At 41.5% G+C, this 23,499-nt stretch overlaps 2 protein-coding genes across 19 annotated transcripts in view; one reads left to right on the forward strand and one right to left on the reverse strand.

The window, feature by feature from the left end:
• Window positions 1–37: 37 nt before the first annotated feature.
• On the reverse strand, window positions 38–9,836 carry WDR12 (WD repeat domain 12). Its single transcript, XM_065840749.2, has 13 exons — window positions 9,726–9,836; window positions 9,544–9,638; window positions 7,255–7,349; window positions 6,465–6,571; window positions 5,535–5,650; window positions 5,010–5,164; window positions 4,366–4,411; window positions 3,492–3,577; window positions 3,167–3,307; window positions 2,956–3,061; window positions 2,070–2,202; window positions 1,252–1,324; window positions 38–507 (listed from the first exon to the last, which is right to left on the reverse strand). The coding sequence occupies exons 1-13, from the start codon at window positions 9,815–9,817 to the stop codon at window positions 430–432; spliced, it is 1,323 nt and encodes a 440-aa protein (XP_065696821.1). The 5' UTR covers window positions 9,818–9,836; the 3' UTR covers window positions 38–429.
• A 43-nt stretch (window positions 9,837–9,879) lies between these two features.
• Window positions 9,880–23,499, forward strand: part of CARF (calcium responsive transcription factor) — a 40,695-nt gene continuing 27,075 nt past the window's right edge. For 12 of the 18 annotated variants that reach the window (XR_011740077.1, XR_011740082.1, XR_011740086.1 and 9 more), the window contains exons 1-6: window positions 9,880–9,951; window positions 14,817–14,938; window positions 16,552–16,773; window positions 17,872–17,992; window positions 19,778–19,907; window positions 21,480–21,564. Coding sequence is in view for 1 of the 18 variants with exons in the window: in XM_065840654.2 (XP_065696726.1) it covers window positions 14,828–14,938; window positions 16,552–16,773; window positions 17,872–17,992; window positions 19,778–19,907; window positions 21,480–21,564 (669 nt within the window). In the remaining 17 variants the exon portion in view is untranslated. Of the gene's footprint in view, window positions 9,952–10,567; window positions 10,678–13,742; window positions 13,824–14,814; window positions 14,939–16,500; window positions 16,774–17,871; window positions 17,993–19,777; window positions 19,908–21,479; window positions 21,565–23,499 lie in introns of those variants that run through there. The other 6 variants (XR_011740079.1, XR_011740080.1, XR_011740091.1 and 3 more) reach the window with 6 other exon arrangements.

Below are 23,499 nucleotides of genomic sequence, written 5' to 3' on the forward strand. Positions count from 1 at the left end.
GCTGAACTTTTTAATCTCAAGTGAGGCACTAAACCAATGAACTGTAGATAAAAGCTTTATTTTTTTTTTTTTCAAGGGAAAGCAGATAAGCTTAAAAAATAATTTAGTCCAGTGAGTATTTTTTTCTGTAAGTATCGGGAATAGTTTACTCCTTACTGAAAGGGCTACACAAATAGTCCTTTAAAAGATGTTAATTTGAAGCTGTCAAAAAGGGAGGAAATGCCCTTTGCTTTGTTTCACACTGATCACATTTGTAACTGCTTGTTGCCATTATACTCTGACCAGTATGGGTACAGGTGATCAATAAAACAGAAACAACAGGTCTCAGAGCAACAGAAACTCTTTTCTTCGGAAGCTGGTTGTGGAGGATGCTAACACAGAGTGACTGCTGCAAAAATCTTTCTATTTATGTTCCCTGGCTGTTGATTTTCATGCTCCAACATCAGAGGCTGTAGCTGGGTATCTGTAGCAATACAGTTTGTTGTCTGCGCCTCCACTCAGTAGCAACTGATGAGAGAAGAGAGAACTGTGATTAGTATCAGAACTAAGCTAAATACCTACACAAAAGTTGGGGACTCTGATTTTCTTTCTTTTCTTTGAAGACATAAAAAGAAGTAATGAATAATGAACTGTTAATGCATGACTAAAACCCAGAATCAAAGGGCAGAAGCAATCTTGTCTCTTACCCGTCTCCTAAAATTAGAAGCAAAGTTTTTGCAAGAAAACTTCTAAAGCTTCTCTTGCCTTTTACTGAGGAGCCATAGTGAGAATCTTGAACATGAAGAAAATGGTTTTTTTTCCCCATTTTATAGATGTGTACCACTGCAGTAGCCAAACAGCTTGCTAGAGAGGATTACACAGTTCCTCTCTCGTACATGCAGGGCCAAACTCCAGCTGTCGGTTCTTGCTGCTGCTTCCATCTCCATGGCAGCAAATGGTACCTTGGAACATGTATTTTCTCAGCGCGCTGTGCTGCTGGTCTCGTGTCTCTCCTTGTTTAGAATATCAGGGTAATGCCAACTTAATGCTACTGAGCTTAATCCTCCTCCTTTGCGCAGCAGCACGGGGAAGCGCCACAGGGCGTATGACAGTAACACCCAGTTATCAACCCGGTACCAGCCCCAGCACAACTAAAACTTCCCGTTCTCTTCTGTCTTTAAGCATTAAGGCAAAAATAGTCCGTGGCTGCTTTTAGCCCTCTTCCTAAGCGACATGTGTATTAATTCAGTGATGTGCTTTTCAGATGCTTACCCCTGTGTCTGTCCAGTCCACGCACAAAACCTTGTCTTCATGAGCAGCCAGGTCGTACAGAGGAGCTTTGCAGCTGGGAAGACACAGGTATTTACAGTCACACATTTGAAGTTACATCAGCCAGTTATAAACACTTTCAGAGAGTACAGATATCTATCATCTGTGATGATTTCTCTGCTTTTTCTGGACCTCCTAAGGTAAGCGTTAGCGTCTCCTACGTCCCCAAACAGAAAAGCAGCAACATTTTTCACCTGGCTGCAAACTACCTTGAGGCTAAAATTTAATCAATCTGCTTGTTAGGAACAGTTTACTATATAGTTTCCTTCTTCAATGTGTGATGCTGCTTGACTGCGTGTGTTTTCCAGAAAAGCCATTTGTGTCTTCTGAATGAAAACCACTGCATTACTTGGAAATTCAGAATGACAGATCTGGAAAGAGTATCCAGTGAAACTTCACTGTTAGCCTCATTCCTTAGAATGTCTTTTGTTCCTTAAAACTGAGGAATGGTTAGCAGACCTCCTGCTGTTCCTAATCCCAGTAGCAATGTTCTGGTTGCTGCTCTCTGCCTGTCAATCAGTGCTGCTGCTAATGCCAGGTGAGTCCCATTTTGGAACACCCTACAGCTCCCTCAGCTGCTAAGCCACAGGTCCTCTAGCAGACTACAAGTATTTTTCTCCCTTTTGTTATACGCTTGATTCCTAAAACCTACAGGTTTTTCACAAATGCCACGGGAGTTTCTGCTTTTGCTATTTCATTAGGTTAGCTGACCCTCTAAGTTGACACGCATTTGAACAGCAAAGAAACCCTCTTTACTTTACCTCCTTGTGTCCCAGAGCTTCACAATGTTGTCCAGAGAACCAGAGAGCAGCTGATACTCATGGGTAGGTGACCACTTCACAGATGTCACCCAACCTGTGTGAGATGTCAGAGACAGGAGAACCAAGGAGCCATCTGCACAGAGAAAGAGGAAAAAAAGACATCAGCAGATGCCAACTGAAACCAGTACAAAATCTGAGAAAAGCAGTCAGTCACATATTTGTGTTCAAAGTGTTTCTTCCACCACTAATTTTAACTTCAAAAATCAAAGTGAACTTTGAAGAAAACAAACAAGTTTGGGGTGAGGAGGAACCAAACCAAAGAAACCCAAAACCTGAAAATATATTTCCTTCTCACTATATTCTCTTTCCAAAGTTTTTTTTGCAAAAAGGCAAACAAAAAATTGCTTTTATCGTTTACATATAAGAATACTGGTAAACTCTGGATTAGATTTATAGAAGCTAAACAAATAAAGCATGTCTAAGAAATAAATCTGGTAGGCTCAGTCATAAATTATCCAAAATCCTGTCAGATATGGCATCCCACTACACTGTAACAAAGCAACTACTGTAATGATGGTCTGACCAAATTAGGTGTGAACTTTGCCATAAAAAAAAAGTTCAGGCCTGTAACTGCACAGCTGAACTTTCATTAGTAATAAAAAAAAAGGAAAATTTAAGATGAGTTAGTTTTCTAAATTATCAGGTGAGAAATCAAAGGAAATCTTGCAGCAGATTACAGAAAACAGTCGTGTTTGTATGTAAGAAAAGCACTCAAATGGCTTGTTTCAAGCAAAGGGACCAGAAAACACTTTGTGAAATGTCTCCCAGAAGGCAGAAGTTCCGATTTTGAGAAAGTGACTTTGAGAACATTCATGATTTTGCTCACCTTTGCTGCGAGGATCCCACAGTCTAATATGTCTGTCGGTGCTCCCAGACGCAAGGCGTCGACACAGTGGTGAGTAGGAAACGGAATTAAACACTTTGTTTCCTGTCTATCAGAAAACAAAATAGTAACTCTAAGAGAGGAGCTACCATTTTGCACGACTTTTTTCTTTGAGCTGGACTTCAGCTGAAACTACAAAGTATAATGATCTCACCAGAGTTGATTTGAGATCTCCGGTCTCAGCGTCCCAGAGTTTAATGGTGTGGTCCCACGATGCGCTGCAAATTTCTTCAGCATCTGACCACAGCACAGAGGAGATGGCTTCTGTGTGGCCAGAGAGGGTTGCCAAGGGGGTCTAGAATTTAAAGGTGAGAGGTTAGATTCAATATTGTCAAAAAATCTATTCTTTCACCAAATAAAAATGTGTCCGATTAGCCCGAGACATATCACCAGAGGTTTTCATATAGTCACTTTTAACAAAGAGAAGTTATTTTGTGTGCCCACAGTTCCAAAGTAAAATGCTGGACAAATCACCTTACCCTTGTCAGTCCCAGCTGTTCAGTTTTCTGCTTCTTCCGTGGTCTGTTAGCTCCTTCTTCCATTTCATCCTCTTCGTCTGTAGGTACTGTGACAGAAGACAGTCAGACTCGATCCATAGGTTTTTGAACTGCACTTCCATATAGGTAATTAAGCAAACCCCCATATTTACAGTACCTAAGTTGTCTATGATGCGTGAATATTTTAACCTTACACCTCTGATCAGATCAGTGTTATCTCCATTTTGAGTAAAAGGAAAATGAATACAAATTAAGTTATATTTTCCAGCTCATGCAGTTTTGAAATGAAGTCCCAATGAATTTTTAAGACCATCCTTACTCATGGAAAATTCCAACAGTAATTCAAAGTGTGTGATAAACACAAGCTTTCTCTTAGATACAATACCTACATCTATACTCCCAATATGAAAGAATATGACTTGGAACAGTGGAAGAAAGCATTCAGAGCAAATGGGATTACACTAGAAAAGACACGGTCATCTTACTGTCCTCCATGTTATGGGGTCAGTAACAGAACAGGAAAATAACCCACGAACTTTTGATTTGTAAGAAGTCTACACTCAAACCTGCAAATGTATATAAATCCATTGGAAATAAATGAAAGAGATAAAATACTGTGTTCTGAATAAATATCAGCACACAGTTGATAGCCATATCTGAAATTGTGTTACCAAGCAAAACAATAACTTAATATAGTGATGTACAGCATTACAAAGCTTACAAAAAAAGAAGTTCTAGCTTTTAATGTTACAGACTCAAATTTTCTTAAAGAAAAATGTATTCAAATATCCATCTTTCAGGTTGTTTTAAGTACAGAGTTTAAGAAGCTAAGAGTCTGTGCTTATGCTTATCTTACCTGCAGACCAGATCTTTAACATCTTATCCCAGGATCCACTGCAGAACTGTATGAACAGAAACATTTTGTTAAAAGTTGATCCAGATAGACCTCATAAGCCACACTAAATACACCTCCTGCTTGAGAAATTAACCACTGGATCAGAACACGTGAAGAGCAGTGCTGGGCTCCTCAAAATAAACAAAATCAACCTGACTCACAGAAGTCCAGAGCAGCAGTCTAAGGGCTTGTGCTGCCTAACATCACCTTCAGCTTTTTGTGATATTAGAGGTTAAGTGCATCACTTTGAAAAGATGGCCTAGTGTTGATGTAGCACTCCTAATCCTCAACAACCACCATTCACAAGACTGGAAACTTATCAGTGCGTCAGTCATAGTAACATGATGACTACTACCTAACCAGGGACAAAAAGAGGATTTTTGAGGTATGGGGTATGTGTGAGCCAGTGCAGGCAGGTCGCAAGAACGACCCGAGGCCACAAGTGCAAACAGCAAATTAATTTTTGTGTGATACATGTTTTTCTACACCCCAGCTGCAAGCCACTTGAGCGTGTTTAAAATTCTCCTCCTTGCCACTCCTGCACTGTTCCCACACAGGCTGCTAACATCCCAAAAGACAAAGGTTCCTTTCCAGGAGTTGCTCACTTTGGTTCTCGTGCAATCCACAGCTATGGAGTCGATGCTCCCCGCGTGTCCCCTGCAGCAGTGAAGGGCTTTCACTTTGTTTTTCTCCACGTTCCACTCCCATAGCAGAACCGTTTGGTCCATAGAAGCACTGAGCAACAGGCATGATAAACTATCTGAGGGGAAAAAAGAACCAGGCATGCTTGCACCAAACTCAGCTTTCCAAAGTCTTTTTAGTCTATATATAATCGTTCTAGTCAAAGAAGATACAAATAGGTAGTCGCGCATATCTCAGTTTATGTCATGTTATCCTGCAAGTACCGTTCATATAAATATATGTACCAATATTTGCTAAAAGACTGCAAGGTGGATAGACAATGTACATGTTAAACTAACTATACTCATTAAAGGACTGGTTTACTCACACCATGACTTCCTAGCACCACTGTCAGAGATCAATACTATTAGATATTCATGGTTGAGGAATTATGACATTTCTCCCCCAATAAATCAAACTATTACTACTCCCCTAATACAGATACTGACCTTTCTTCACCCATGCCACATCCTTCACTACTTCTGTATGCCCAGCTATTGTCATGATGGATCTTCCTTCCAAAGACCAGATTCGAGCAGTCTGATCGTAGCAGCCAGTTAATATCCTACAGGGTACACAGTTTGAAACATAATTTTCTTTAAAGTCAACAATACTTTCAAGAAAAGAAGCCTCAACCAGAAACTTGGAAAAATATTAGCACAGTAACTGGTTGGCTGAAGTGAATTCAGAATATAGGTACTTGTGCGTTTTAAAACAAAAAGTTTGGAAAAATTTTTAAAAAAATCTTTCCGTTACAGAGCAAATCTTCAGGAAAACCTGCAACTGCAAAGCAAGGAGTACAGGCCAAAAGAAACGCACGGAGAGTGGGAGGCGAGACTTAAGATCGCTTACGTAATTTAAAAGATAATTTATTGTTCATAGTAGAGGACCTTAAAGCATTTTCAAACCATTACTTTGCCTAGTTGATTGGAAAATGTATGTGAAAATGCAGTAGTAAAGGACAATTAAGGTTAGTTGTGGGGTTTTTTTTAAAGAAAAGCTCTCCATAAATGTTGATTATTATATTTGTTGCTAATGAATGTCACATTTGAAGTCAAGGCTTTAAGCTAAAAAGAGAAATAAGGAAATCTTGCTGTCCTTTAAGAGAAAGGTGTTATCCACTAACAGTATCTCGTGTTCATTGACTCAGGCTGTTCTCTACTTGTGTTAAAGTCACTGGCAGCACAGAATACAGGTGTTAAACCTGAACTGCTGACTCAAGCAAGTAACTGACTGACTTGACAGGTTAACAAAATAAAACAAAAACAGAGCAAAGAAGGGGAAAAATTATTAAACAGAGAGAACACCACTCCAGTTTACACTATGGAGCCCTCTGCACACAACAGCAATAAGCAGGATGAAACTTTAACTTGGTTTACCATTCCTCAGTGCCTTGAACAGAACTGATCCAGTCATCATGGAAGATGCATTCCTCCGGCTGAGGGGCCATGTATTTCTCCACATACTCTATTTCCACCACTTCTTCCTGAGGTCACAGACAAAATACCTATTTAGTGTGGTTTTATTTTTTTAATCAATAACAGTAATATTTAACTGTAGTGTGGTGCACATATACAAGTTTATTTGGCAAAGATCTTGCTATCCAAGTCCTTTGCCACATTAGTGGAACTAAAGTCTTTAGAAAAAAAGTGAATTATAATACATTGCTTTTCATATTTTTATCAAATTACTTATCAAATTACTATGAATAGCAGACTGCAAAAGCAAATAATTTCGCTCTTCTCAGGTTTCTCTTCTTCAGTATTTATCCATACAAAACTAGTACCTACAATACTTCACAACATTTTCTAGAGGTAATACTAACCTCCCTATTATCCCCTAATGTAACTAATACAATAGAAGACAAAAATATATTAATGATGAATTGAATAAGACAAGAATTTCCCCTCTAAACTGCATAGAGACATTGGATAATGATGTTCCTTGCACTGCTCAGTCTCATAATGACTTTGCAGTTCAGAATGGATTTAAACATACAGCAAACTCTCCTGGTAAAGTCAGAAGAGAAATAAAACCGAGCAAGGTTTTATTTCTCTTCTGACTTTACCAGGAGAATTTGCTGTATGTCAGGATGACAGTGTAATACATAAATCAGATTGAAGTAAGTTGGCTAAGTCTGTATAACTGGCCAAGATGAGTATGACTTACCGTGGAGATATTTTCCATTTCCATGTGTGTGACCAGCGGCACACGCAAGAACTGGCCGTTGATAAGGAAGTCGAATTCCACATATTTGTGATCCGCTGAAACAAATTAAGAAAAGTCCATGTTCAGGTGTCATTGTTTATTTGATAGTATCACGAACAGCATCATTCTGTGGCTGGTTCAGGAGAATGGAGCAAACAAGAGGTTAAAAAAGATAAAAACCAAAACAATGACAAGTCACCCAAACCAAACCAAAAAACACAAAACAAAACTGAACCCACAACAATGAAACAGTTGATTTCTTCTCCCAGTTGTAAGTGGGCAGCCCATGAATTCCATGGGATTCTCTGAGTTAAGAGGAAGGAAAATGTGCTCTTGGGGTTCAAAGAGTTAAATTTGCCTCTTATTAACACATTATTTCCTAATTCCTTTTTTTCTGTAGCTACATCTAATCAAACCTCTGTGGTGCTTCATGACTGTTCTGTGTGGAGCTTGCCACTGCTCGCCCACATCTGTGTCATCACTAGCTAGTGCCAGGTATCTGAGGCAACAGCAGGAAAATCTTAGGCATTTTTGGTTCCTGTTCCTCCTGTAATAGCAGAATTGACAAAGGCCCCACATTTTGACAGGAGCATTGCACTGTGCACTGGTCTTCTGTTCCAGGTTGTTTGCAATTTCATGGGTTAAAAGCAACTTGCAGAAGTCTCAGCAGGTTCAGATACAACTGGTCTGGCTTCTTACAGAAAATGGGATTTTTCAACAATGTTGCACAGGTGTCTTTCCCCCCAAAAATCTTTCAAGTCAGATAGGCCCATTTCAGCAAGCATTGGCAGAACGGTTGAGCTCTTCTCAAAGGTTTCATAGAAACCAAACCTTTGGTTTCATTGGTTCTTTTGCCAGGTTTTGGGGAACATTTCCATTCCCATCTGTTGGGGCAACCCGGTCTGTGGCGCTGGGCACAGACTAATGCAGCGTGTGGGGCGTTTCTCTGGGGCCGCCCACCAGCACTGCTACCTGCTGAGGTTCAGATCAAGTTCAAAGAGCTCCTTTGTCTGGACAGTCCTGAGAACAGGAGCTGAGGGGAGACCTTATCACTGTGTACAACTGCCTGAAAGGAGCTTGGAGCATGGAGGGGGTTGGTCTCTTCTCCCAAGTAGCAAGTGACGGGCCAAGAGGAAATGGCCCCAAGTTGTGCCAGGGGAGGTTTAGACTGGATATCAGGAAAAAATTCTTCAGGGGAGGGTTGTTGGGCATTGGAACAGGCTGCTGAGGGCAGTGGTGGAGTCACCATCCCTGGAGGGGTTTAAAAGACATTTAGATGAGGTTCTTAGGCACATGGTCTAGTGCCAGAGTTGGGTTATAGCTGAACTCTATGACCCTGATGGTCTCTTCCAACCAAAGTGATTCAATGACTCTATGACAGCCAGACCGGAACAGGAGGGCAGGACCCGCTCGGGCTGCAGCCTGACCTCCCTGTGGGGCCTGCAGGTACCTGAGCACTGCTTCTGACTGTGACAGCCCGTATCCCAGGCAGGGCCTGCCCAGAGCCGTCCCCCTGGCCGCACCTGGTCCCATTCAGCCCAGCCCGCTGGGAGCATGGGGCCGCTCATGGCAGCGCCACAGCCGGTGCCCCTGCCTGGGGCATGTGCTCAGAAACGAGGGTGAAGTGGAACTTATCATAGAATCAGAGAATGTCAGGGACTGGAAGGGACCTCAAAAGCTCATCCAGTCCAATCCCCCCGCCAGAGCAGGAACACCCAGATGAGGTTACACAGGAAGGTGTCCAGGCGGGTTTGAATGTCTGCAGAGAAGGAGACTCCACAACCTCCCTGGGCAGCCTGGGCCAGGCTCTGTCACGCTCACTGAGAAGTTTCTTCTCATGTTTAAGTGGAACCTCCTGTGTTCCAGTTTGAACCCATCACCCCTTGTCCAATCATTGGTTGTCACCGAGAAGAGCCTGGCTCCATCCTCCTGACACTCATCCTTTACATACTGATAACCATGAATGAGGTCACCCTTCAGTTTCCTCCAAGCTCCAGAGCCCCAGCTCCCTCAGCCTTTCCTCACACGGGAGATGCTCCACTCCCTTCAGCATCTTTGTTGCCCTGCACTGGACTCTCTCCAGCAGTTCCCTGTCCTTCTGGAACTGAGGGGCCCAGAACTGGACACAATACTCCAGTGTGGTTCCAAGGCAGAGTAGAGGGCAGAGCGGCTCTGAAGGAAAGGCAGAGCCTGCCCGAGGCTGCTCTGGGCTCCCGCTGGGTAGAAGCGCCCGCCCGCCCCGGCACTTACCGTTCCCGGCCGCCAGCAGCTTGTTGATGAGCTGGCTGAGATCGGCGGTCTCGGAGGCCGCGGGCACCGAGAAGGGCGCATCCTCCACGGCGTACCTGCGGGCACACACACCGCCGTCACCGCCTCTGCGTCACCCCCACCTCAGCCCCCCACTCCCCGCGGCCCGGCCGGGCGCCCCTCACCTGGGGTTCTCGGTGCGGAACCGCGCCGTGAGCTGCGCCATGATGCCGCCGCGTGGCCGCCGCGCCGCCCTGGAGACCACAACTCCCAGCATGCCGCGCGCGAGGCGAGCTCCTTCCCGGCGGCCCCCGCGCGCCCGCCCCCTCCCTCCCTCCCTCGCGACCGGAGGGCGAAGCGCGTGCGCAGAGGGGCGGTGAGAATGGCGGCGCGGGAGGTACCCAGGCTGAGGTGCGGGAACGTCCGGCTGCCGCCGCTCTCGTGTCCCGCACCCCCGCCCCAGGGCTGTGCTGCGGAGGGGTGTCAGCGGTGCGGGAGGGCCGGGGGGAGCGGGGCAGGGATGAGGTGACCCCGTTCCTCTCAGGGCGGGGGGCGCGGGGTAAGAGGTGAGGTGAGGTGAGGTGACGCGACCCCGTTCCCCTCAGCACGCAGGACAAGGGATGAGGTGAGGTGACCCCGTTCCTCTCAGGGCTGGGGGAGCGGGGCAGGGGGCGAGGTGAGGTGACGCCGTGCCCCTCAGCGCGGGGCAGGAGGTGAGGTGACCCTGTTCCCTTCAGGGCTGGGGGAGTGGGGCAGGGGCTGAGGTGAGGTGACCCCGTTCCCCTCAGTGTGGGGGGCGCGGGGCAGGGGGCGAGGTGAGGTGACGCTGCTCCCCTCAGCGCGGGGGGCGCGGGGCAGGGGCTGAGGTGAGGTGACCCCGTTCCCCTCAGCGCGGGGCAGGGGCTGAGGTGAGGTGACCCCGTTCCCTTCAACGCGGGGGGCGCTTTCCGAGATTCTGTCGCCAGGGGTGTCCCCGGTACCGGGCGGGGCGGTGAGAGGGTCCCGGGCGGGGTGCGCGCTGGGGACGGGGCCTCGGCGTGACCCAGGCTGTGACTCCTTGCGTGTAAAGTGACACGTATAAACAAACTTCTTAGTAGGAGTGATAAACCCGAGACGTAGTGGGCTCCAGAAGGCTCTGTAAGTGAATTTGCTTTTTTGGGAGAAGGCTGCTTGTGCGAGTACCTGCTGCGTGTTTGGGGTTTTTTTTATATTATTTTATTTTTCCCCACCTTTTTGACAGTTACTTGTGCCCCCTCGGGGAGCCTCTGAGCTTTCCCCATGTGGTAACTGTGGCTGGGGCGACTTGTTGGAGTGCGCAGGTGGCATGTCTTGATGTTTTGTGGGACTCTGGAATCTCATCTATTTCTGAAGTGTACTTAAAAGATCTGGTGTTGTTTGTTAACATAATTGGTACAGATACATTTTGCAGATACTTGTGTTAACTACATAAAAGCAACTTGAGAAACCTTTTAAGTAGGAGTTCTGTGATCTGTGCATTTTTCACTGTCTTTTGTGACAGAGATAATCTAAGTTTCAAGCCTGGTACAAGTTAATATAAAGCTAATTGTCACTCCTTTACTTGAGGGCATCACTATGCATAGATTTTCTCCCCGTTATGTTTTACCGTAATTTTTGCCCTTCATAATGGTGGTGGAGAAATGTCATTGGGGTTGCTTTTTCAGAGAGAATGTTTAATTGTTGTAAGCTGTGCGTATCAAATCTTTTTATAAAACCTCTGGAACATTTCATAGAAAACTTCAAAAAGATTGTTGGTAAGGCGTTTGACTGTAGGTATTTCCTGTCATGAAGTATAAATTAATACCAGTATGGGGAATGTTGCTATCAGAAACGCTGAAAATGAACTTGCACATTCAAGCTTTGTTTTTCCCTTTTGAAATGTTTTTAAAATGGGTATGCATCGAAGACTTGAAGCTTGAAAAACATATGACAATTCCCTCCTGACAGAGTAATCCAAGGTAGAATGTGCTCCTTATCAAAGCAGACTTATCTGTCCAGGTTTCTTCTTATGACTAAAATCTTGCACTGTTAACTCAGTGTTAAAATAAGTAGCTCTGGGGTTTTGAAGGGCAGTACCTCCCTCTGGGATGTGGCTGCATGTTGCCTTCCCAAGGAGTCCTCATAATGGATGGAAGGAGGGAGCAAGCATTCATAGGAACCCTTAAATTTATGTCAGTCTAGAGCTGTGTGTTTTTAAGGACCACTGCTTGTAGTTGGTAGGTGTACATATTACAAGAGAATAATGAGTCAGAGGCAAGAAAATACAGAAATTCAATACCTTAAGGCAGGGCAGAGGTGTGACTGGTCAATAATAGAATTTTAAGGTAATGTTAGCTTGACCTTTCTGTTTGTGTCTTTAAAAGTTTATGTATTAAGAGTCAGTGTAAGGGCTTCTAGATTAGAGGGTGGATGGACTGCGGCTGTTAGGAGAAAGGGTCACCTCGGGGTGGGCGCTGAAATCCTGTTCCTGTTGGGAGCGCTTGATGATGTACAAGTTGTGTCTGTGGATGACAGACAGTGAGAACCCAGTCTATGCAACAGGTTCCCTGGGCTTTGACAGCTGTGTTATCCTGGGAGTTCTTGATCGCTAAATAAACAGAGATTGGACTGCCTTGTGTGTTTTGATGAATGATCTTGAACTACCAGTGCATTTTGTCTTTGGAAATGAACTGCTGATGGTAACTTGTAGGCTGGATTGCAGTGCATAGTGTTTGCTCTCTTGAAAATCCTGCATAAAATGCTCACAGTGGTTATTGTGTTTGCCAGTGCCAGCAGTCTGTCTCTGTGGCTGCTTGCTCTCTATGTAGAGTTGAACCAAGGACAGCAATGGCCATAGATTTCCCTTTATTTTGAACCAAGTGCTTCCCAGATGGAGGGAGGGTGAAGGAAGCAGTCCCATGGTGTTAAAATGCACTAACCCTTTATCTGGAAACAACCTTGGAGTGGTGGACGTCATGGAGAGCAGCCTGTGGAGCTGCATTAAAGCTAAAGCTGAGGCACAGAGAGCTGAGGATACAGCTGTTGATCCTGTTTTACACTAACATGAGACTCCCACATTGCTGCTTCAACCTCTTGTTAAACGTGGAATACAGTAGTGTTACTTTGGAAATTTTTGTGGCACTTAGGCAAAGTGTTGATGAGGAGAAGGGATACTTGCATACTAATTCATGACCCAATATCCATCCATATATGTATATACAGAAGATGTAACAGTTAGCACCATTTATACAACTATAAAATTTATTAACTATGTATGTACTTATATGTATCTTTAAAAGTGTGTTTCTTTAAGACAAAAACAATTGTTTGGAGTTGCACAGCACTTAAGGTAATGAACCTGGATGGTTAAACCACAAAGTTCATTGTCTGGGGTGATGTGTGTGCCAATGGTTTGCCTGGGTTAGAACAGTGATTAGGCAAAGTCACAGGGCAAAAGTGTGCTAAAGATGTTTTTTTAAGCACAAAGATAAAACTTCAAATGCTTCTGGGCTGCTCATAAGAGGAAGCTGGATAGATATCACTGTGTATTTACCCTGCTGTTGTCATTTTTCCCCTGTTTTCCTAATAACCAGTGTTAGATACAGTATATTGGGATACTTGGCCCCTTGGTCTATCCTGATACAGCTGTCGTCCTTACATTCTGTAACCAAGTTCCAACACACACAGGCTGTGTCCCATCAGTATCCCTGGAACAAACTGCTTCAGTTTATCTCAAATAATTAAATGTGCTGCTTGGGCAAAACTGACATATCTTCTTTACATCTTCTAACTGAGGGGAAATGGTTGAGTGATGATGAAATCTAGTTTTCTGTCTTTTGTTTCCTTTGCTGCTAACATACTTTAGACATTTTTACTAAAACGTCTCATAAAGCTATGAAATATTTGGTAAATGTGAGGTAACTTCATTTGGAATTTGGTTTGGAGTTGCATCACTTGAAAATTGAATGGAAAAATAGATCTGCTTTAGATTAAAGTATTTAGTATATTGAGCATATGAGCAGCTTAACTTCACAATGTTGTTTGTATCAGCAGGCTGCTTTATTCAGCTTCAAAAGCCAAGGAGATGTGGATTTACTTTGCCTGTGGTCCTTTATATCTTTGCTAAGCAAAATAAATTTGTGCTTCCAAGGTAGTACAGTTTTTTTCCAGTGACTCTCTAGCCTTTTATGTTCTCTTTATTAAAGCTGTAAATGGTTGAAATAACACAACCGAGAAGGTCCATCTCAAGGAATTTACTGTGTGGTGTGGTGAAGAAGATAAAACTGGTAGGAACCTCATGCTAATATAATGTTGCCTGTTTTTAAAATAGATACTGAGGGGGGAAATCCTGAACACCTTTCCCCCTCCCTCACCCCAAACTGAAGGAATTAAGTTTTCTTCTCTACAGTTTGGTATAGTGTATGTGTAGTCTAGTATATATGTACTTGAGTAACATGGGGCCAAGTTAATTTGTCATTTTGTCTCGTTGCTTATGACTATGTGGGACTGATCGCTGCTTTAAGGAGTGAAGTGTCTGGGTGAAAGTCTTATCCTGTAGATGTGGCAACTCACTGTCCAATATTAGCTGTTTGCTTGTAGGTTTATAGTGGGCAGCTGGGCTCCTTTAAGTGCTTTGCTTTGGGATAGGAGGTAAATTTCCAAAGTGCGGGGAGCTCTGCCTTTGTGTTTTGTCACTTGATTCATACCAAATTTTGCTTTGGATATGTGACATTTTTCCTGCCTAAGCTTACTGCTGTAGGCTAACAGTAGTGATTGCGTTTAATGTATATGTTTTATAACCCTTTAAAACAAATGCAGTTTACTTCAAGATGGCTGCATGACAGAGTTGGGTAACAGAAATTCTTTCTGTTGATTATGACAGCAGATTTCTACTAATTTTGTAGAGCAGTGCTGACATATCTTTAAATACCAAGTGTTCTCTGGATGTGTGTGGTTGGTTGTTGAGTGCTTGTGGACATATTTAGGTGAAAATCATGAGTGTGTATGTGTGTTTTGTATCTGTGTATGCAATGAGAAGTCAACCAAATTGCCTTGTACAAGAGGCTAAACTACTGGAGCAACACTGAAGTTTTTCTGTAGTGGGTAATAAAGTGATAAAGCAGCAAGGATTTCTGGAGGGCTTTGCTGTTAGCTTGCAATGGCATTAGAACTTGTAAGGCTGAATTTGCAAGACTGAAAAAAAAAAAAAAACAACCTGCAGCAGTGTCTTGATTGAGGCTAAAGTATGGATGGCTGAAACAAACTTGTAATTTTTTCAGGTCGTCTTGTAATGGAAAAAAATGGAGCTGACCATGACATTGCTATGGAAGGACCTAATGATTTGTTCATAGGCAACTGTGATAGTACAGAAAAGTCAGAAACAGATTATCAGGTTTCTCAGGTGAGGTATGAATGTCTTGTCTTTGTAAATGCTTTCTTCATGTCCTCTCTGATGAATTTACAGCGTGGTATTTCATCAATGTGTTTTTCCTTGCATTTATAGTAATACATCCTGTCTTTTAAAAAAGTACAAAAGTTCCTTCCCTTGGATTCTTGTGCCATTCACTTTTGAACTGATTAATACCCAAATGTTCTATGTAGTGACAGCATTCAGCAGTTATATTTCCTCAGCACTATAACAGGATCTGTTAATATATGTTTTATTATATTAACAAAATCTTTTAATAAAAGAATACTTGATGACATGCCTTGGAGTAGGAGGGGTTCAGAACACTTGAAAATCAGATCAAATTGCTTAGTGACCAAATATGGCAAAAAAGAATCCAGGGACACAGGACATCTGTGTACATATTGGGGAAGGGGAGTCTTTAATGTATTTATTATCAAATATTGCCAGATATTCCTAGGCAGATTTCTGTGCATACATTTTCTTCTGCAGATTTCTTCAGTGAACATAAAAAGTTATTCAGGTAGTGATTTATTAGTGTGCTTATGGCTTCTACCCAATGTCTTTATACACAACTAGTGCCATTTATTTGTTGCTGCTTTTCTGGTGTAGTTTACAGTAGATGGTTTCAGCACAGAATTTTTGAGAAGGTTGTTTGGCCCTGGTCTAACTTTGATATAAAATTTAGAAACATTTTTCCCCACTCTTTGGATTTGTAGTTTTCATTTCTTTGTAGCAGAAATTTCAGAGCTGTTTCTGTGATTGCTGTAAGAGATACAGCCAATTGTATTCCTTCTTGCATTGGCCAAATGACAGCCTGACATGATATTTTACACAAAGGCTGCCTATTTTCCATTATTTTTACCTTTTTAATATTTGTGGTGTTAGAGTTTCAACAAGACGGATATCTGTGCTTAAACATTTAAATTTAATGAAAATGCAGTGTGCTGTAAGAACTTCATTCTGCAAGCTTGATGAGAATAAGCTCTGCATACCTGTTTTTGGAGACTTGAAAAATCTGATTATTGATCTTGCACTGTATAATTCTTGGACTTGAATTGGTGGGTTTGTGTTTCTTGTGTTTCTTCTCTGGTACAGAAATAAGAAAGCCTATAAAGATTTTTGTCTTTGTAGCTAGATGATTGTATCTAAAGGCTGAGTAGAATAGTATCTAGGATTTCTTTTGAAGTTAAATCAAGTTGGTGAATGTTTTACAGGTTGTGTTTGGTTGTTTTGGGGTTTTTTGTTGTTTGTTTGTTTGTTTTTTTTTAAGAAGTTCTCTTCAGTTTCTGTGCAGAATTGAGATGTTTTAAAGTGATGAGTGGTTTTGGGGAACAGATTTTGGGCACAAAGTATTTTCTTTCCCCTTAGTAGAGAGAGTTTGTCCTAGAAAGTAGAAATATGGAAACATTTTCAACATGAAGATGGAAAACAAAACTAGAACTGCCAGTGTTAGCTAGTAGCCTCTTGATCAGGACAAGAGCTCCCTCCGAGAATATGGTACAGCACACTGGTTTTAAATGTTTTTTTCCTTTTTTTTTTTTTTTTTTTAATAGAAATTGCTACTCAAGATTAAAGTACATTTTACTGATTTTCTTCTGTGAAAGCGTCTAACCTTCATGGATTCCAGGGATCCACTGTTTGGCCAGAGCGACTCTCCTGCAGCCTTGCCCATCACAGTGCACCTCTCAGGCAGTTCTCCATCCTCAGCAGCACCTGCGCGGCCGCCCCAGCCACAGCCCCACTCTGCGAACGAGTTCCACCTGCTCGAGCACACCGGGCAGCCCCTCTATGAGCTGCAGCCCCTCGGAGGGCTCAGCACACAGATGGTGAGTGTTTCTGAAACGGGGCAGGTGGTGTGTTCACACACCTTTGAAGAACTATTTTATGTGCTACTTGTCTCTTGTAGCAACAGCTGGTTCAGACTTTTTTTGCTAGTGACAAGGTGAAACTTTTCAGTGGTTCAGTTCATGCTCCAATTACCCTTCTCAGGTAGACAAATCCTGTTTCCAGCCATTGCTATTTTTGTTAAACAACAGTTCGCCTTTTGTCGTTATCAAGCCTGGATGTTATTGTGTGATAAGATCTCATATTTCTACCATGGCTGCTTTCGCTATATTCCCTGGAGAAGTCTGTGTTGGATTGGGGGGATTGGAACATTAACAATGAGCTGACCTGCTATGTCTCTCCTTCCCCTCTTCCCCCGATTAATTTGCTTAAGACATCACTTTGTAATTCTTAGCACTTATTTTGTAAAAAGAAAATGCTCTCATCCACAGGGTTTAGTTGGTTTGTGTTGCACTGAAGATACTTCACTCATTTAAAGTGTAATAAAGCAGAAACAAGATGATATTTTATGATATTCTAGGTTTCATAGTATTGTTAGGAATAAGTCCTTGGTAATTATGGGAAAATTTACCACAAGGAGTTCAGTTTCCCAGAGATTTAGGAGATCTAATTTACTTTTTTTCAAGTCTTGGAGATTTTTTTCTATCTGCTTTTGCGTAAAATACTGTCCACAGAGGTCAGTTTCGTAGGAGTAAAGGTAAAATTTTTGTATGTTGTGATTAATTCTGCTAGTCCATGAATGGGGTTACAGTGAATCCAACTATGAATGGCTTTCAGGTTTTTGATAGCTTTCAGAATACTGTTTTAAGTTTCAAATAAATGTGTAATTCATCGTAGAATCCCATAAGACACTTATCTCTCCTTTAATAATTTAAAGGGATATTTTAGAAAAGGGGAAGATAACTTAAGAAATTGACGGTAAATAGACAGTTTCCTTATTAGGTGAAATCAAGTTAATTTACAGGCCCTAATTCCAACCAAACCATTTCCTGTTCCAGTAGTAAACAAACCCAGTCCTACTGCGTGAAGATCACCATGCAAACCAGTGCTGTTCACGCTTTTGCATGATTTTCTTGCAGATGATTGTTGCGAGCCAGTCGGAAAACGGGCAGGTGCTGCACGTCATTCCTTCTGCCCAGCCAGGACTGGCCCAAGTGATTATTCCTCAAGGTCAGCTTCTGGATGTGACCAGCACGCAGGGTGAGACAAAAATACACACTTGCTCAATCTGCTTTCTGATTATGAATCTGTCACCCCACATACCATGTTTTCTGTTGGACAAGAGGCAAATGAAATAAGAGCTGTTATGCTCACTTTAGGTAGGTGATAAATAAGTTGAGATATCAAGCACAAAGCTGCTTTTTGCCTTGTCAATTAATACGGATGTCTGTCCAAGTCAGACTGTACTATCAGCTTCAAATTTTCCCAGTCTGTTTAGTTTGAGTGAAGTAGTTAGTTAATGTAATGGAGATAGAAGAATTAAGGTTCTGGCCTGTTCCAGCGATCACTGGTGACAATACATCTTTTGTGAAGCCAGGAATTGAAGTACCTAGGTAGAAATTCAGTTCCTAATGAAGCAAATGAGTTGTAACTTCATTGCTAAGTTTTTTCCCTCAGTGTGTTAACTGTCACATTTTAAGTCTGTGGTGAGATGCACAACTAGAAGCATTTAAGCGTTTTCCTAGAAAAGGGACGTACCGAAATCTGAAAGCATTGATTATTTACCTGTAAGCCTTGCTATTTACTAGTTTGCATTCACAGAATAAGGCTGAGAACTAGGTTGTCACATTTTGTTAAATTCTCTAAGTTTTAGGCTGTTTTAGACAATAAGTTGCAATGCTGAATAGTATTTTTATATTCCCATTTTTCATCTGACATGAGGGTCCCTCTTTGCAATTAGCTCAGCTTCGCAGTATTTGAATACATGTTCTTTGACGGTGCTACATGGTTTTTGTGGGGGGGGTTTGTGTTTGTTTTGTTTTCTTTTTTGCTGGAGACTTACTGTGTAAAAGACTTTGTAGTTATCTGATCCCTGGAAGACAGTTAGGAAGACATGTCAGTGGTTTGCTATGGAGTTTAAACAACTGTCAGCTCTTGAGTTTCACTTGCCTGTGGGTTCTGGTGAGGCATGAAATGGCAGAAGCTTCGGAGTAGACCTTGGTATCTGTGTAGAAGGAACTAGTGCTCCGAGGTTTGAGCCAGAGCAGTGTTACTCTGAGGTGCACACTTGCAATGTTTCTGGCACAAGCTTTCAAGTGGAGTGATTTCTGTACTGAGTCAATATCTTATCACTCTCTCAGGATACGGGAAAGAAACTTTCACAAATGATGCGCAAAAATCCAACATCTAAAGAGAGCTTCCTTTTCTTTATGTTGAGGCCAAAGTATCAAATGTCTGCTTTTACGGATTTCCATTATGGTTTTGTGTAACTGTACACACAGGCTTCAATCTAACAGTATTTTTTGGCTTATGGATTACTCCCTGTTATCAAGAAAGGCCAAAATGTTTGTTCTAACAGCATGTCAGATTCAGTTATGAGTGGCCTATTTTTTTCTTGTTTAGGTGGGATTTTTTTTAAGTACAAAGCAGTATTGTAATCTCCATTTCAGTTCTTTTTTAAAGCAACCACTGCGTGTTTTGCAACAGAACAAAATAGTTGTGCAATCTTATATGGGCTTGTGGAAACGTAAAGCAGAGTAATTTACAAGTTCTTCTGTTTATTTGCTTTGTTATAGAAGGATTCATTAGCAGTAGCATGATTACCCAGGTCCTTGAGTACAACCAACCTTATAAAGTATATCTTCATATGTGTGCCTAGAGTTTGAATATTGATTCACAACTATTAAACAAACTACTTTATCATCTAGAAATCTTATTTCACATGTCAAAAAGCTTGCTTTTCTAACACACAAAATTTAATCGTAGCTGGTCATTTCACCATTCTGAGTTCAGTTATTAACCAGGAGGATGTTTTATGTTTGAAAGATGTTTCAGAAGAGAAGTGTGGTGACGGGAACTTGCAGACTGTGGCGGTGGCTTCAATAGGCGACAGTGCGAGCAGTTATATTCTACATCCTCAGGCATCTCTCACCGTATTGAAAAAAACAACTACCAGGTAGGTCAGGAGTTAAAAGGATCAACAGTCACTTTGATCCACTGTTAGTACTGCCTTTTTTTTCTTGCAGTTTGTCTTTTTAATGGTTATCATGAAATTACCATAGAGCAGAGGTTGTGAATCCTTAATATTAGTGAATGATGTGTAGCTGTGTTTGCAGGCCAGAGCAGTGGGAAAAGCAATTAAAGTGCCTGTGTTCCAGAGGTAGTGGATATATTCTGACCAGAGCAATAGGAGGGCATTTAAAGTAGCACAGTGAAAATTACTGAAACAATACTGAAATAGATGCTGATACTGCCAACCAAGATTTGAAAGTGATCCAGTGAAGGACCAGCAGGGAAACTTTGAGGGAGCAGAGTTTCGGGTATATTAAAAGCTACATAAACCATCCTCCCACAAAAAGGGTTGACTATAGAGATTAATCTTTTAGATAGAGATTTCAGTAGTTAACAGTAACAGGGAGAGCCTAATCTTTGCTCTCTGGATAACTTCTTCAGCTTCTTTTGACAAAGTATGAGAAAGTAGCTGCTAACGGTGTTTTGGTGGAACATGTAGGCTGGCAGATGGGTTAGCAAAGTTTCTAAAGTTAAAGTAATTATGTTTTACTTCTCTTGATATCCACCTGATTCCGTCCCCATGCTAAGCGATGCCTACTATTTAAATTCCTGAATACTCTCGTATTCTTTTTTGCTTTAAAAAAAAAAAGGGCAAAAACAAGACCAAACCAACAACAACCAACAAAACCAAAAAAAAGTGAATGAAACCAAACAAAAACCCCCAAACAAACACCTCACCAAAACCAATGTTTGTTCCATGGACTGCAAGCTGGCTTTGCTTTGGTTTATGCTCTTTTGAAATAGAGACATGGAAGATGTTAGAATAATCTCACTATAGCACAAATTATATATATTCAATAAATATTTAAAATGAAGAGAAGCAGTTTGTGGATGGATTTTGTGAACACAATCTGCATCTACTAGTAAAGTAATCCCAGAAGGAAGACATCTTTGTATGGACGGGATGGTGATGCGCTTGAGTTTTGGAATAATAAACATTGAGGAAGTATAATTTCTGCCCTAGGATTTAGGGAACAGAGAAACTAGGTACTTAATGAAATAGCTATTAGAGCTGGTTTTCAGTAATTTAAAATATACTAAAATGTGCGTTTAGCAAGTGTTTAATATTGATTTTAATCTTTAGCGTTCTACCATCAGTCTGTGTAAGAAAATTATCAAGGCAGTCAACTGGTCTGTTTCACCATTTTTTATCTATTATTGTCAAGAAACAATACTGAGAATACTGAATGATCAGAGGTCTTCTTGAATGTAGAAAACAGTGGGGTTTTTAAATACTTGTATTTATGGTGTATTATTTTGACAATGAAATAGAATACGGGGAAAATGAGCCCGGGGTTTTTAAGACAAGTTGATACAGTATCTATATTTTGATCATATGCTGTAGGGCAGTATATAATGCACTCATTTGATGTTACCTGTAGTTTAGACTAAGTCATTGCTTTCCTGGATGTCTGTATAGACTTATACTATTTTTTTTTTTTAAATTATTTTTCAGGGTAGCAGAAGATTCCTTTCCCATCCCTCTCCAGCCACTGCAGCCAAATACGCCTGCATGGGCGCGCTGTCTCAGGAACTGTGAGGTGGGCTGCCAAGAATTCTGACCTGATTATCTTATCATCTAGATCTAAGATATTGATCCTATTCCATGAAAGGAATAATGTTCCTAGTTGTAGAAGTTGTGTGGTGGTACTAGCTGGTACTACAAGTACATTTAAACAGATAAAATGCTGTGGAATCTCTTCCTTTTTTGAGGAATACTTGAATAACTGACCATCAGCAGCTCCTGAAGCAAGAGATGTGCTTCTGAAATCTCGCTGCCATACAGCGCTGGGAAAAGCTGTGTTGTTGTGTTAGAGTTCAGTCTTGAGCTACAGCGCAAGCTCTGATGTCTTCTGCTGAGCAAGCTGGGTTTTGCTGCCTTTAGTGGTCCATTGATTAAAGAATAAGATTGCTTTTGTATGGCCTAGTCTGCAGCTGTTCATATTAGTTTGTGTAGTCACTTAAAGATCAAAATCCATGTGACTCACCAGGGTCAAGTCTGGAACTTAGCAGAGCACCTTAATGTCAATGTGTTACTTAGGATTTCCAGTTTAGATATTCTTACAGATTATTTTTTTTTTCTGTACCAGCACAGTTACCTGTGCTTGTTTTCTCTTAAAAAAAAATGCTCTGTCTGTATTCCCTGTGATGGCTTTTGACCTAAACAGAACTCTGTTTATTTGCATATTGTTAAATGTCTGCAGAACTGTCCTGATGACTGGGATGATATCAGCAGCTAGATTGCATCATAAAGCACTGAAAAGGGAGGATGGGGAGATGGGAAGATTCTTGAGAGATCACTTACCCTTTCCTCCTGCTACCAGACTCTTCCTAACAAATGTTTATTTTACTTTCTCTTAGCACTTTTTTAAAGGAGAGCTCATTCTCTCTCTGGCTGGTTCACCTCTTTAGATATCCCTATGATTTGAGGTTTTTCCTATTGGCTTGGCCACTGATAACTGGAAATTGCAGTTACAGGGACTTGGGAATTGAATTTATTTCTATATCCACTTAGAAATACTTTTTAAATTAACTCAGTATATTAATCTAGTCGTCTCTGTTATATGCCCTTTATTTCATACAAATGGTACTGTCTTCTATTATATCTACTTGAACATTAACAGGTCAGAAAATCAGTAACACAGATTCTTCCATGGTGGAGATACTGTTTTCACAGAATTAATCACCTTAATTCAAATAGCTGATTAGTTGTTAAAGTCTGGTAAGATGTACAACTCCTGTTACTGTGTTCTTAGCACTATGTGGCACATGCTTTCCTATCTTAATATTGGTGTAATTTATGTGAATTGGTTATAGTTTTCATTTTATAGGAGGACTTGTATTATGGCCTGTTTGGTCTACCCGAGTCTATTACAAGAAATTTCATCTGCTCTGTTTAAAATGCACAGCAGTCGCGGTTATAGAAGAGCTCTTATTTTTAAAGAAAGGGAAATAAAGATTTTTTGTTTGAATGTGTTACGAGGATATAAACATCTGCCTCTGCTGTTCAGCAGAACTATTGCCTGTATGTATTAGTCCTCCCTGTTCCTTTAAACAAAAATAACTATTTCGTTGCTGTTCTCCTTGCACAATCAGCTCATCTAAGGAGGAACAACCCAAATTCTCCTCCTTCTTGTGTGTTATCAGCAGAGTTGCTGTGCTGAGTTTGGCAGATACACAGTGTAAATCCCTTGGAGACTGCTGGGATGCAGGAGTGTTTTCATGTGCACAAGCTAGAGACAGCAGGATTTTGAGGTGTCATTTATCTTTCAGGTGTGGCTGTCTTGAAGAATGTTTTGTTATTAATAACACGATAGAAGGGTCCCTCTGGAATGTGGAGGTGTAGTAGAGATGCAGCAAAATGCAACAGCTCACACTTCCGCTCCTTCTGTCACTTGCCAGAACCCAAACAACCTGAAACAGTGCAGAGATGGGTGTGGGTTACACGAGAGACTCCAACAGGTGAAGGTGTGGTG

Source organism: Patagioenas fasciata, chromosome 7, assembly GCF_037038585.1.
Source record: "Patagioenas fasciata isolate bPatFas1 chromosome 7, bPatFas1.hap1, whole genome shotgun sequence".
NCBI classification, from domain to species: Eukaryota; Metazoa; Chordata; class Aves; order Columbiformes; family Columbidae; genus Patagioenas; species Patagioenas fasciata.

Bases quoted from the DNA above. Each gene is read 5' to 3' on its own strand.
- WDR12 (XM_065840749.2), bottom strand. From the start codon at position 9,817: ATGCTGGGAGTTGTGGTCTCCAGGGCGGCGCGGCGGCCACGCGGCGGC. The intron at 9,639-9,725 runs GTGAGGGGCGCC...GTGTGCCCGCAG, and splicing joins TTCCGCACCGAGAACCCCAG to GTACGCCGTGGAGGATGCGC. The intron at 1,325-2,069 runs GTAAAGTAAAGA...GTGTCTTCCCAG, and splicing joins AAGCTCTGGGACACAAGGAG to CTGCAAAGCTCCTCTGTACG.